Consider the following 14,333-nt stretch of genomic DNA (forward strand, 5'->3'; position numbering starts at 1 on the left):
ACGTCCACCACAGCACCATTTGCCGCCTTTGTGCCAGATTCACACAGTCCAATTCCAGTGCAGACCGTCCGAGAATCGGCCGACCAAGAGTTACCACCCCTGCGCAGGATCCACCGACTGTTCCACCAACATCATCGCAGTGCCACAGCTACGGAGACTGCAGGACGTATCCCTGGTTTGGGTAGGACATCGGACCAGACTGTAAGGAACCATATTCGCGAGGAATCCGACCCAGAAGACCAGTTATCGTCCTACATATCCTACACCACGAGATCTGACTTGGTTGTGGTTCAGGGAGATTTGACAGCAAATCGCTACATGAATCAAATTCTTCAACCTCACCATCTTCCAATCATTGACCGCCAGAGGGAGCTGTTTCAACAGGACAACGCTACACCGCACACAGCTCGTGACACGGTAGACTACCCTTATAATGCCAACATCAGCGCCTTGCCCTGTCCGTCGAGATCTCCAGATCTCAACCCAATCGAACACCTATGGTATGAACTCGATCGACGTGTACGTCAACGTGAGAACACACCGCACACACTCCCACAACTAGCCAACGCGTTACAAGCAGAATGGCGCAGAATTCCGCAGGATAGAATTCGTACATTTATCCAATCAGTGCCGAGGAGATGCAGAGCCGTGATTGCTGCCCGGGGCGGTCACACGAGATACTGAGTTCAGCGCAACCTTGTGGCCTTATGTGACTTGACAATGAACAGTTTTCAAAGCCTTTGTACAACGACAACTGTGACTATCGAGCTCAAAACTTTCATATTTGTATTTATCATATTAAATTTAATATATCGACTTTATTAGGTACAATAAATAATTTACTTAAAATCTACCTGTGCGTTTCCTTATAAGTGTAAGGGGGCGGTCGGGTGGCCTAGTGGTTAAAGCGTTCGCTCGTCACGCCGAAGACCCAGGTTCGAATCCCGACATGGGTACAATGTGTGAAGCCCATGTCTGGTGTCCCCCGCCGTGATGTTGCTGGAATATTGCTAAAAGCGGCGTAAAACCAAACTCAATAACTCACTCATTATAAGTAAAAGTATTAAGTCCAAGTCCGGAATTAAGTCCAAATAAACCTTCATGTACCCAGCATTCGAAATGAAATGTGCATTTAAGTCAATCCCTATGGCGTTATATTTAATTCACGATACGTTCACACACACGTGCACACATTCACGCGCATGTTCACGCACGCACTCACACAAACACACTGTTCTTTTTATTTGTAAGAATTCTTTCAATTTTAAATTTGTTGACAGTTTCTAACAACAACTCTTTTACGTCATAAGACAGAAAAAATGCATTTGTAGGATGCGGTTCAAAGCAACGTAACGTTTCCAACAAAGGAACAGAATGAACACAGCGTCTAATCACTCAGGCTGCACGAACATAACAGCAGTCCCAAGAGACCAAGTCAAAGCGTTTATGTCCCCAGAATGGTTTCCGATAATATATTCATCCATCTTGTCGGAATATCAGGATACGAATGAACGGACCTCGACAGGCGACCACAGTGGAATTTTCTGTAAGAAAGAAAATATATCAAAAGTTGTACACAAGAAAGCCACTCACACTAACATACCATCATTCAGCTACTGTTACGTATACACATTTACAAAATATTATTATTATTAAGTTATTATTATTATCATTATTATTATTATTATTATTATTATTTATTTATTTTATTTTTTTTAAATTTATTTATTTATTTATTTTTTTATATTTTTTTTTATTTATTTATTTATTTATTTTTTTATTTTTTTATTATTTATTTTTGTTTGTTTATATTTCAAGCAATATATAGTTAAAAGTTAATCATTAAAATAAAACACATCGTCTGGCACACTTGGCGCACCGACGTCACACAATAAAAGCACTATCATAAAACTTAGGGCCACAACTTGACATGTCCCACCTTTGTGACGGTGCCAGTCATTATTTAGCCTTTTTACAGTGAGTAAGTGGGGCGGTCGGGTAGCCTAGTGGTTAAAGCGTTCGCTCGTCACGTCGGAGACCCGGGTTCGATTCCCGACATGGGTACAATGTGTGAAGCCCATTTCTGGTGTCCCCTGCCGTGATATTGCTGGAATATTGCTAAAAGCGGCGTAAAACCATACTCACTCACTCACTCACTTACAGTGAGTAAGTGATTTGGTTATTTCAGCCATATAGCGATGAGACCAAGTTGATATATTTACAAGTGAGTCAACAATTCAAATTATTATTTAAAAACACATTTTATCAAACATACCTAACACTATCATTATCACAGTTTAAAACACGGGCTATAGGCCACCAGTAACCAAAGCTAGGCCACCTCGCTGGGGATCATGGGGACTTACAGTACCTCTGCTTCCTGCATGATACCCCAGCAGGATTTACGTCATCACTTTAGCCACTGGTGGTTGTGCACAATGCAAGCCAAAATTAAAATATACTCGGCAATGAGTTGGCTTAAAACACTGGTTGATGGTAGTTACATGGATTATGAGTGAGTGAGTTTGATTTTACGCCGCTTTTAGCAATATTCCAGCAATGTCACGGCGGGGGACACCAGAAATGGGCTTCACACACTGTACCCATGTCGGGAATCGAACCCGAGTCTTCGGCGTGACGAGCGAACGCTTTAACCACTAGGCTACCCGACCGCCCAACATGGAATATAAAAGGAATTACGTGTCACACAGGGGGACAATAATGTAACGGTACTTCAACCTCCTGGACAGAGCCTTCAATAATGTCAGTAGGTAGCATTTCTTCATATACCCTCAGGACACACCAATAATGTTACTAACAAATGTACACCCATACTTCATTGCCCAAGTATTTCAGAAGGTTATAGCTGGTGGGACAACTAAAAAGCAGAATCTTACAATCTCACAGGGGACAAGGGGGGTCCAGTCGTCTAAGGCGCCGCCATCCGCTGTGCAGAGTTGCGTCCCTTTAACACGCCAGAAACCTATGATTGTGGGTTCGAATCCCGGTTCGCCCCGATTATGTTTCTAGGTTTGTCAGCAACATACCCGTGCTCGTGGGTTTCACCAAAGTGGTAAACGTCTGAGACCTGCATCACTTCGGGCTTTCCTCCCACATTAAGCTGACACGCCGCGATATAACTGGAATACTGTTAAAAGCGGCGTTAAGCCAAGCTCGCTCACTCACTCATAATCTCACGGTGATTGATTCTATAAAGTTCTGGAAGAGGATAATCTTCATTTTCGTATGCAGACATACCACTGTAACAGCTTAAAACCGAAGACCTGAACTTCACAAAACTGCAGGAGATCCATCCTGGAAGTGGTTTTCTTCCCACTAAGTCTCAGGTAGCGGCCAGTCACGGGGGACGTGCACTGTAGGGCGACTGTCTTTCCAGGCTCTGTGACGGCTCCATTGTACATGTAACACAGTTGGGAGCTGCCATTAGCGTAGACAATAGGGTCGTCTTGGTACACGTCCAGAGCGAAGTCGTGAAGTCGTTCAGCTGAAACACCAAGATTATGTCAAATATACACTTGAAATATTTAATATTGATTTTTTTTCTGCAATTATTTTGACACTTATGAGCGGATCATTTGGTGAGTGAGTATGGTTTTACGCCGCATTTTAGCAATATTCCAGCAATATTCCAGCAATATCACGGCGGAGGACACCATGTGGGAATCAAATCCGGGTCTCTTGGTGACGAGCGCATGCTTTAACCACTAGGCTACCCCGCCAACCCTCTTCATACTAGAGAGCTGAAATTTGATTTTATGTCACATTTCAAATTCAACCAATGAAAAGAACCTTTCAAAAAATCAATGTTCACTAAAACATAACTGCACAGATGTTGACTCTAAAACAGAACAATGAAAATAGCAGCTTAATAAAACATCTCGATGTTATACAAAACCATTTTGTAAGTTGAAAAACAGTAAGGATGTTAAAATGTAAAATTTACGGTAATCCAAAACATTTCTTTGCGATTTGAAATACATTATTGAAAAAAAATAATTTTGCTTAATGCTATCGGTAGGATTTTGATTTGGGGACAACTGACCAAATATCAAGTATGTGTGTTCGTTCTTCGATATATTAACAATTGTTTTTATAGTTATGAATGGCACACCGGTATATAAGGAAGTTAATTTTAAGAAAAATCATGAAGACAGAGCAGACAAACGTTTATCTTACGTTTGAAGTCTTGTCTGTTGGTGACACGAATTTCCACAACCACAAAGGTATCTAGAAGGTCTACCTGCCACCAGGGGAAGAAATCGCCCTTGCCAACAGAAAAACAGGATCCAGATTGCCCAATTGCTGTAACGTTTCCGTCGACTGCGCCGCTTGGCGGGTACTTGATACGTGACCACATTGAACTTGCTTTTGTTGGCTTGTCTTTTGCAATATTAGGTAGAAATTCATCTGTTGTAAGAAACAAAACTTAACAGCAGAAACGCTTTGGAGTGAGTTAGTTTGGTTTAAAGCCGTTTTTTACAGTATTCCAGTTGCGTGTCAGCTTAATGTGGGAGGAAAGCCCGAAGTGATGTAGGTCTCAGACGTTTACCACTTTGGTGAAACCCACGAGCACGGGTATGGTGCTGACAACCTAGAAACATAATGGGGGCGAACCGGGATTCGAACCCACAATCATAGGTTTCTGGCGTGCCCAAGGAACGCAACTCTGCACGGCGAATCGCGGCGCCTTGGACGACTGGGCCACCCGTGCCCCCCAAACTATTAGAACCACTTCAATGAAACAGCACAATCACGCAGTCAGAAATCCTGATATCATTATTCAAACTGACATCCCAAGAGAAAATAAAGTGAACTTTGTAAAGTTTTGTAGACAGAGTGGCGGCCACAAAAACAGTGTTCTTGTTAATGAATGTTATAAGTGCTTTTCCTTTCTTTGTTTTTGTTTGTTTGCTTGTTGTTTAACGCCGCATTCAGCAATATTCCAGCTTTATTACCCACGTGGTGAAAATACAGGTGGTAAGATACTAAGTCCGTACGCCACACGTGTGTCGTACAAGGTTGACCTTGTTTTATTCGTTTTGATTGGATAACCGTGACCTCTGTCACACCGGAACTACCTTTTTCATTCATAAAACAATCGCGAGACGTCATTCGCTTTCTCAGCTACAAAGCAGAACTCACACTCCGGCGCAGTGGTGACTCAGCATAACTCTAAACTATGCTGGCTGGCTGCCGGCCGCAAGGAACTCTGGGTAGGAGAGTGAGCTGAACTAAAGGAATCTCACGAAATCGAGAGACATTTACACACACTTTATTAAACCAAAAAAGATCATCACAAGCATTAAATTCGCTTTGCATTCTAAATTAGTTATGCTGCAAACATTATATAATCGAGCCATGCATATCCATATGACAGACAGACAGATTTATTTCGTATGTGCCATGAGGCCAATAGTACAATGACATATTTTTGTAAGAAAATTCGTCGTGGAGCACCACTTGTATGCTGATTAGATTGAGCTGAATAGATGTACATAGTTTTATTAATATTCAATGTAACATCCTTCTTTCGAATATCTTATAAACAAAAAATGCAAGTCTGAGAAGAACGTGGCTATTTTTGCTGTTCATTAACTGTACAAATTCTCTTTGTGATGGATACGTATACTAATAGTTAGGCAGGTATTTGATTCTTATATCTTCATATACTGGACATATCAATAAAACATGGTATTCATCTTCTTGGTAATATTTGCAGTAAGGACACATCGATGTATTAACATCATTATCTTTGGAATGTATATTTGTATATTGAGGGTATGTATACCACACCTGAACTTCGTTAAACATCTGCCTAAAGATAAAGATCGAATAGTTGTTAAATACATTTCTGGAGTTATTTCTATCTTAAACATTGAATAGGCATGTAGGGATTTTGAACATCTGATATCAGCTGACCAACCTTGACAATACATATCTTTACATCGTTGTTTAAACATTGTTAAGAACATTATTTTATTTCCAACATCCTGGCATATCCACGCGTATGCAAATCCATGCGAAAAAAAGAGTTTCTCTAACAGCCGAAGCCCAGTTTATATCCCCAAAGTCATCAAGGCGCTTAAGCATGTACTAGCATCGTCTAGAGTATCGTGTATCCGGCTGTCTGAGCAAACGTATCCAGTATGAGATAACCCTGCATTGATAGTGTATAAATATCGGGTGCCTTCCGCATTCTGCTAAAATTGCCTTATGTGGTGATCGGTAGCCGACGCCAAGAACAAACTTACAAAATTTTGTATGAATTTTCTCAATACTGTGGCGATATAAGGTTCCCCAAAGTTCCGAGCCGTACGTCCGTATTGGCTGTATTTTACCATCAGATATCCTAAACAGCGATTGAACAGGTATATTTCTAAATGTACTAATAAACTGCTTCGCTGAATACATTGCTTTGTCTGCTTGCCTTGAAAGTACTTTACATGCTTTTGTAAATAAATTTCGACATGAAATTAAGCAAAGATATTTGTAGTATGATACTACTTCTAGTCTTTCTGGACCGAGGAACCATTTCTCATGTTTTGATATCTTTCCCCGTTTCTTGAAAACAACAACTTTAGTTTTGTTAGTATTTCCAGATACTCCCCACTTAGCACAATATTTGTATAGAACATGTATCTTTTTCTGTAAAGTTAGAACACTATCTGCAAATATTACAATATCATCCGCAAATAGTAAAATCGATAATTCCTCTGCAACTTGCGTGTACAAAATTACCACAGATAATTTAATCAGTGTTAACGATATCATTCACAAGTTCGTCAATGTACAAGATAAAGAGGAGTGGTGATAATAGACATCCCTGTCTTACACCTGCACTTGTATTGAATACATCAGTCATAGTGTTTTTACTACATCTTACAGCTGCTTTTACATTTCCATATATACTTCTTAGGAGTGTACTTATCTTACCATGTATACCTTTACCGAGCAACGTATAAAATAATTTATTTCGATCCACGGTGTCAAATACTTATTTGAAGTCAACAAATATACAGTAAAATTTTCCACGCTTCTTTCTAATATATTTATGTGTCAGTGAATATAAAGTAAATATGTGATCAATCGTTGAGTAATCTTCTCTAAACCCTGCTTGGCATTCTGTGGAGACCCAAAAGTTTATTCAAGATTCAATAATTGATATGAATATTTTACTTATAATGTCTAACATGGCAATGCCTCTATAGTTATTTGCGTCATCCTTCGAGCCGGATCTATGTAATGGGACAGTAAGTCCAAGATTCCATGATTCCTGGAATTGACCTGTCTCAAGAATATGGTTAAAAAGGCGTTTATAGAAGGGTAATAACAGAGAACAGGTTTCCTTCACAGCCTCTGTTGGGATCCCGTCATGTCCCGGTGATTTTCCAGTTTTCAAATGCTGTATAGCATTTATTATTTCACGGTGTGATATTTCCCCACTGATCAGTTCATCGCAGTTTCTACAGTCATCACAGTCTACAGTAGAATGGTTTTCTAGGAAATCTGCGACATCTTTATCAAAAGAGTGATTTGGTTTTACTTGCGGATTTAAAAGTTCTCTGAAGTTGATGACGATCCCAACTCGCGTCTATAGCAAGATTTCTTAATTGTTTTCCAATTTACAATCTTTACTTTTTGCAGCTTTTACAACTTCTCCAGAGACAGACATTTCATAATCAACCTTTTTTTCCTTTTACAAGTTTCTTTAAAGAACAAGTTCTTGGCGTTTAAATATTCACTGCAATGTTCACTATCATTCGTAATGCTAAACCTGTCTAGAAGGTCATGACGTTTCTATATTTTTAAAAGTGGGTCAGTGACATTCGTGTTGATCGCAGTAAATGTTTCAAAACCGATATTGTTGTTTATTTTTATTTGATAACAAATTCTATCCATTTTAGTACGGTGGCCCATAAGGGACGTGGAGTCTGTTTTTCCATATTTTGATATTTCACTTACTTTTATCGTAACCTTTTGCAAATTAACACGATTTGTCTTACAAATATGTGATAAATCATGTGTAAGAAGATATTGAATCGCTGAAAAGTGAAACGAAAATGTCAAAAACTAAAATGAAAATACAGAAAACTATTTCCACCGCGGTGAAAACGATTTACACCGCGGAGGAAATAGTTTTCTGTGGTTTCATTTTAGTTTTGACCTTTTCGTTTTGGTTTTTGACATTTCCATTTTTTTTTGACATTTTCGCTTCACATTTCAGCGACTCAATAGCTACTTGAAAGTACATTTTCCATGTTTTCGGTTGTTTTATACATGATTTATCACATATTTGTATGACAAATTGTGTTTATTTGCAAAAGGTTACGATTAAAGTAAGTGAAACATCAAAAAATTGAAAAACAGACTCCATGTCCCTTATGGGCCACCGTAATTTTAGATATAATAACGGTAACGCTATTTTTCAGGGCATTATCATTTGCAGAAGCCCTCGGTCTTTTCAACAGTTAATGGAAGACCTCATTCTTCTGCAAATGATAATGCCCTGAAAAATAGCGTTACCCTTATAATACGATACGACAGGTCAATATGACGTCATGATAACACACAAATTTCATTGGTTAATGCGTACAAGGGTGACGTCATGTTTGTCTTAAGTGTCACCAAATGATGCGCATATAGTGTATCATCCTTAATGTCATAAGAACATGTTTTTATTCAAAGCCATATTTTGCATATGCCATTTTCACTGACCGCAGTGAAGTAGATCACTGGCTGTAGTCAATATGTGCCACGGTTCAGTAATTGTAGGGAGCACGGGTGGCCCAGTCGTCTAAGGCGCCGCAAATAGCTGTACAGAGTTGCGTCTCTGGGCACGCCAGAAACCTATGATTGTGGGTTCGAATCCCGGTTCGCCCCGATTATGTTTCGAGGTTTGTCAGCACCATACCCGTGCTCGTGTGTTCCACCGAAGTGGTAAACGTCTGAGACCTGCATCACTTCGGGCTTTCCTCCCACATTAAGCTGACACGCCGTGATATAACTGGAATACTGTTAAAAACGGCGTTAAACACAACTCACTCACTCACTCATTAATTGTACATACCACACGTTACATTGCCATGTTTCGTCTCACTGCATCTCTGCGTGTATCCACAGATGGTATGATGGCAAGGACCAAGTGTTGTCTGTAACATTGAATATATATATTTAGTGTAGTGTATAAGTTGCAATCTCATTATTATCAGATCTTTGTTCTCGCTCTCGAGAAAAAAAGATCTGAGGACATCCAACGACCTTTCATCCGACCAATCAGATCATGAAAGTGACAGTCGGAATTTTTCAATCGTCGTCTTAAATGGAAGTCGTCAGGTTGAAATGAGTGCCGTAAAGCTCGAGAAAGCTGCTTTCTAATTGGCTGATGTCGACTTCTTGTTAGTCGTTTCAGTGGTCGGTCAAATTTCGCAAAAGGTCGTTCTGACGTGACCCGTAATGTCCTCAGATCTTTGTTAAGCGGCAGCGAGAACTTAGATCTGATTTTAATGACTGACTGACTGACTGAGTATGTTTTTACGCCGCTTTTAGCAATATTCCAGCAATATCACGGTGGGGGACACCAGAAATGGGCTTCACACATTGTACCCATGTCGGGAATCGAACCCGGGTCTTCCGCGTGACGAGCGAACGCTTTAACCACTAGGCTACCCGACTGCCCCCTGATTTTAATGAGATTGCTATAAGTTGTAGCAGTACAACGAGGAGTACATGGGATTTTATGCGTCCCGCGTTAGGTTTTATACGACGAGCCCATGCACCCTGCGTGATCCTGCAACAACGAATTTAATATGAAATTATAAAATAATTCAAAGGAATTCAAAATTGAAAGAAAACAGCTGCTTGAGCTGAGGTTGCGCTGTGTTACGTAACATCCATTAGTCGGAAACAACGTGCGTTTTTTTGGTTTGAAGCGGAGTATTTATTCTGTCTCTCAGAAATGCAAGTCTGGCCTGTATGCTCGTGGCGGGGTATACGAGATTTATTTCCCCACTGAGGAATGTATTACCCTCCAAGGCGGGTTACACAGTATATAATCAAGATCACGTGGACCAATCAGATCTCATCATTCTGACATGGAGGATTGATAAAGTTATTTGTAAACGTATGACATGCAGCAATATGCATATGTAAGCAATACCGTCTAATAGTTTGTAATTTTACACAAATTATGACGTTCTCGTGTTTTGAGAGAATTGTCTGTATGACGTAGTTCAAAATTAACATCGTTTTTAGTTTCAAAAAATTCGGTAAAGGCTATGTCGTGTCACTGGGTTGTCTGGTCTCATCACTTGATTATCTGGTCCAGACTTAATCATCTTCCCGAGACAAGAGAGTTAACTGACTTGAAAAGTCCAGTTTCCACCCTTGCCGAACTAGGCTGGAATAACTGGGCTCGATCGTTGCGCCACCAGTGGCTAAGATCTATATTGTGATAAAACGGGTCTTACATCGCGAAATGCATCAAATCACGTGAACACCTTGATTAAAATATGAACAGATTTGGAAAATATCTTCTGACAACGAGTTGGCGGTGCACATGTTTTGCAAATCCTGCAATCGACCGAAATCTGCACGACAGGTAACGAACCGGATTTCGATTTCGGTGCGCGATTTTGATTGGACTATGCATAGACTCGTTAGTCCAGCCAAAATTCAGCTCCATAATACCAGCCTAGTTCGGCAAGGGTGGAAACTGGACTTTTATAGTCAGGTAACTCTCTTGCCTCGAGAAGATGGACTTAATTGACTACACCACACTGTCGTATGGCTGGAGTAAAACGTTTTTCGATTGTATGGACACTGTGTGAGCGAGTTTAACCCTTTCGCGAACATCTGTCCCGTCCTAACTAGTTTGTGCAGATAATCGAAACTGATTCTGTGGGGTTGACGTAAACAAATATATCCAATATAGCCCATGCAAGTCTATAAATATCTAGCAAGTCTAGATTACTGCAGTATCAGGAAATGACGAAAGTTTCTGGGCTCCTTTTTACTATATTTTAAAACTATAGCTTAACAACTGTTTTTGTCTGTAAAATATGTTCATTTCAGAGACTAGATTTAAGTCTAGGGTTGATGTATATATTCACATAATATTTCTATAGTTTATGTTGTTTGTTGTTTTACGCCGCACTCGGCAATATTTCAGGTATATGACGGCTGTCTATTAAGAATCTAGTCCGGACCAGACAATCCAGTGATTGACATCATGAGCATCGATCCATGCAATTGAGATCTATGACATGCATCAAACAAGTCAGCGAGCCTGACCACCCGATCCCGTTAGTCGCCTCTTACGACAAGCGTAGTCGCCTTTTACGGCAAGCATGCTTTGCTAAAGACTTATTCTATAATTTATGTACAAATATCTGATGAATTTACCATGACGATCTCATCTAGTCATATACTCCCTGCAGCAGCCTAAGGTTTCTAATCCAGAAAACACTCTAATATCAATATAATCATTGCCTATGCTATGAAATTATTAATACAGCCAGATTTTTTGGCTATAGAACTTGACCCCTGTGGCTCTTAGAATTACAATTCAAAATCCAATAAGTGACGCAGAGGATCAATACAAACTCAGGACATTTCATAAGTGGTTTATGACCAATTGATCTCATATCGTATGTAACATCGTATGTACTTCGAGTGAAATCGACCGCCTCCGTGGTCTAGTGGTAGAGCGTCCGCCCGGAGAGCGGAAGGTCCGGGGTTCGATCCCCTGCCGCGTCATACCAAAAGACGTTAAACGATGGTACTTGTTGTTACCCTGTCTGGCGCTCGGCATAGCGTGAAGATCCGGGGTAAAATAGGTCTTCAGCAACACATGCTTGCCGTAAAAGGTGCCTATATGCTTGTCGTAGGCTCGCTGACTTGGTTGATGCATGTCATCGATCCCAATTGCGTGGATCGATGCTCATGATATTAATCACTGGATTGTCTGGTCCAGACTCGATTATTTACAGACCGCCGTCATGTAGCTAGAATATTGATGAGTGCGGCGTTAAACAACCAACCAACCAACCGTCCGTCAACAATTTTTTTCCAAACGACTTCTTCTTCTGATCCACTTATTAAATTAACGAAATTTGACTTGAAGTATCTCAAGGTGGTGGGGAACCCATGCTTGCCGTAAAAGGCAACTCAAGGTAACTCGTAAAAGGCTTCTCGTATGAGGCAACTAACGGAATCGGTTGGTCAGGCTCGCTGACTTGGTTGATGCATGTCATCGATCCCAATTGCGTGGATCGATGCTCATGATATCAATCACTGGATTGTCAAGTTCAGACTCGATTATTTACAGACCGTCTTTAGATAGCGCTGATTGCTGTTAGGGGCGTAAAACATCAAACCAACCAACCTAGGTGGTGGGGATTCAAACAAACAAACAAACAAACAAATCGGCATAAAGGGGCTAAAACAAGGACTGGTCGGCTCGGAGTCAGTATACTGTGTCTGAGTGGGGTATTCATGTTAAACTGCGGCATGGTATCTCAGTGAGCTAGCACTATAAATCAGCATCAGTCCGGACTAGTACAAGCAGCCACACACATACATACACGTACATGCACGTCGCTACATAAGTGCAATAACCTCGGACGCGACGTTAAAGTTCACCTCAGCTCAAGTGAAATCCTACCTCGTTCCAATTCATAATTGAACTGTAGATGAAATCCGAGCTTTCGCCGCCACCTTCCAGACTCTTGGGGTCATCAAAACCGTTCAGATGACACGCTCTCCGACCAAATTCAAACTCGAAAGATTTGCATATTCCATATGAAACGCATTCAGAGGCACAGGTGAATAGAGATGAATTCTCGATAATCTTAAACGTAGCTCCCACTAGATGTTTTCCATAATGTAAATCGGGCATACATGTGTCTGTAAACTGCACCACACCCCAAAGTATGTGACAGCAAATGTTCAAGATTTCCAAATGTCCAAAGCGGTGAAAGGATACGTACAACATGACTTCAGTATCGACACGATGTTAGAAATGTTTAAAATGTCGGCGAGATTCACATGAAAACGTTAGACACACCGCGCACCGCTTGTTCGTCTATCCCTCTCTCAATGAGCATGCAATGAACACAAGATGGCGTCGTGGGAATACATTGCTTGTTCTTTTTGAGACTAGACGCAACTTTTAAAAAAACTTCCTCATGAAATATAAATCAAAGCCTCCCAATCATGCTAATCGATTAAAGTGAGTGAGTGAGTTGGGTTTAACGCCGCTTTTAACAGTATTCAAGTTATATCACGGCGTGTCAGCTTAATGTTGGAGGAAAGCCCGAAGTGATGCAGGTCTCAGACGTTTACCACTTCGGTGAAACCCACGAGCACGGGTATGGTGCTGACAAGCCTAGAAACCTAATCGGGGCGAACCGGGATTCGAACCCACAACCATAGGTTTCTGGCGTGTTAAAGGGACGCAACTCTGCACGGCGAATCGCGGCGCCTTAGACGACTGGGCCCCCCGTGCCCCCTAATCGATTAAAGAGAACAGGGCGCTGGATGTGTCTGGGATACAGAAGGCGAGACGCGACTGGATGTCTTTTTGCTTCAAATCATCAGTTGTTGCTGCCAGTGTTTTCCAAGAAGGTAAGATCCAAGAGTCTCTTGCAGGATCGGTCACCCATTGTCCTGTGACCCTTGTCGCCACTATTGCCCTCTCTGATAACGTGAGTTATCTCCCTTTCCATTTACTCCGGCGCGAAAGTCAGCCCATTTCCGGGAGGTCACGGTCTTCACCTTCTTGCGCATTCGTCACCACTCGCCCCTTTCCGTAACCTGCAACAAGACTCCTCCCCTCTATCGAAGAATGTTAGGTGCGAAAATACGACAAACCAATCAGAATGCGCGTATGACTTCAAGTTCTTCATCAAAGAATTCCTCAGAAATATTTTTTGATTTTACATATGTCTTGCATCTAAAAATTCACCAAAGACACAGTTAAATGTGTTCAAACATACTGTATAATTCCGCATGTCCCGATGTGCTTTAAATTGCATCTGAAATATATATAATATATGGGGAAATATATGTGAACCATTACGCAACGAGTTGACAATTGTTTTAGGTATGTCCGTTTGCGCTAAGACGGAACCCGGTCGCAAAAATGGCCATGAGCGGGACACGAGTCGCTATTCGGCTTGTCCCGGAATAACACGAAATTCTCACGAATGTTTCTTGCGAACACCAGGTAGCATCACCATTAGATTGTGTTCGTAAACACAGGGCTAATGTTTGTTTGTTTGTTTGTTGTTTAAATCCGCACTCACTAATATTCC

General features: G+C 41.0%; 1 protein-coding gene across 1 annotated transcript; it reads right to left on the minus strand.

Moving 5' to 3' along the window:
• Positions 1 to 990: 990 nt before the first annotated feature.
• Positions 991 to 13,094, minus strand: LOC124144028. The gene is made up of 5 exons (XM_046513239.2): positions 12,683 to 13,094; positions 9,089 to 9,170; positions 4,198 to 4,428; positions 3,259 to 3,505; positions 991 to 1,544 (listed from the first exon to the last, which is right to left on the minus strand). Coding segments are annotated over exons 1-5 (891 nt in total). The 5' UTR covers positions 13,013 to 13,094; the 3' UTR covers positions 991 to 1,543.
• Between the last annotated feature and the right edge of the window lie 1,239 nt (positions 13,095 to 14,333).

Source organism: Haliotis rufescens, unplaced genomic scaffold (genome assembly GCF_023055435.1).
Source record: "Haliotis rufescens isolate VD_foot unplaced genomic scaffold, xgHalRufe1.0.p SCAF_52, whole genome shotgun sequence".
Lineage (NCBI taxonomy): Eukaryota > Metazoa > Mollusca > Gastropoda > Lepetellida > Haliotidae > Haliotis > Haliotis rufescens.

Bases quoted from the DNA above. Each gene is read 5' to 3' on its own strand.
- LOC124144028 (XM_046513239.2), bottom strand. From the start codon at position 13,012: ATGTTGTACGTATCCTTTCACCGCTTTGGACATTTGGAAATCTTGAAC. The intron at 4,429-9,088 runs GTATGTACAATT...TTCTTACAACAG, and splicing joins ACATGGCAATGTAACGTGTG to ATGAATTTCTACCTAATATT. The intron at 3,506-4,197 runs GTAAGATAAACG...TTGGTGTTTCAG, and splicing joins CAACAGACAAGACTTCAAAC to CTGAACGACTTCACGACTTC.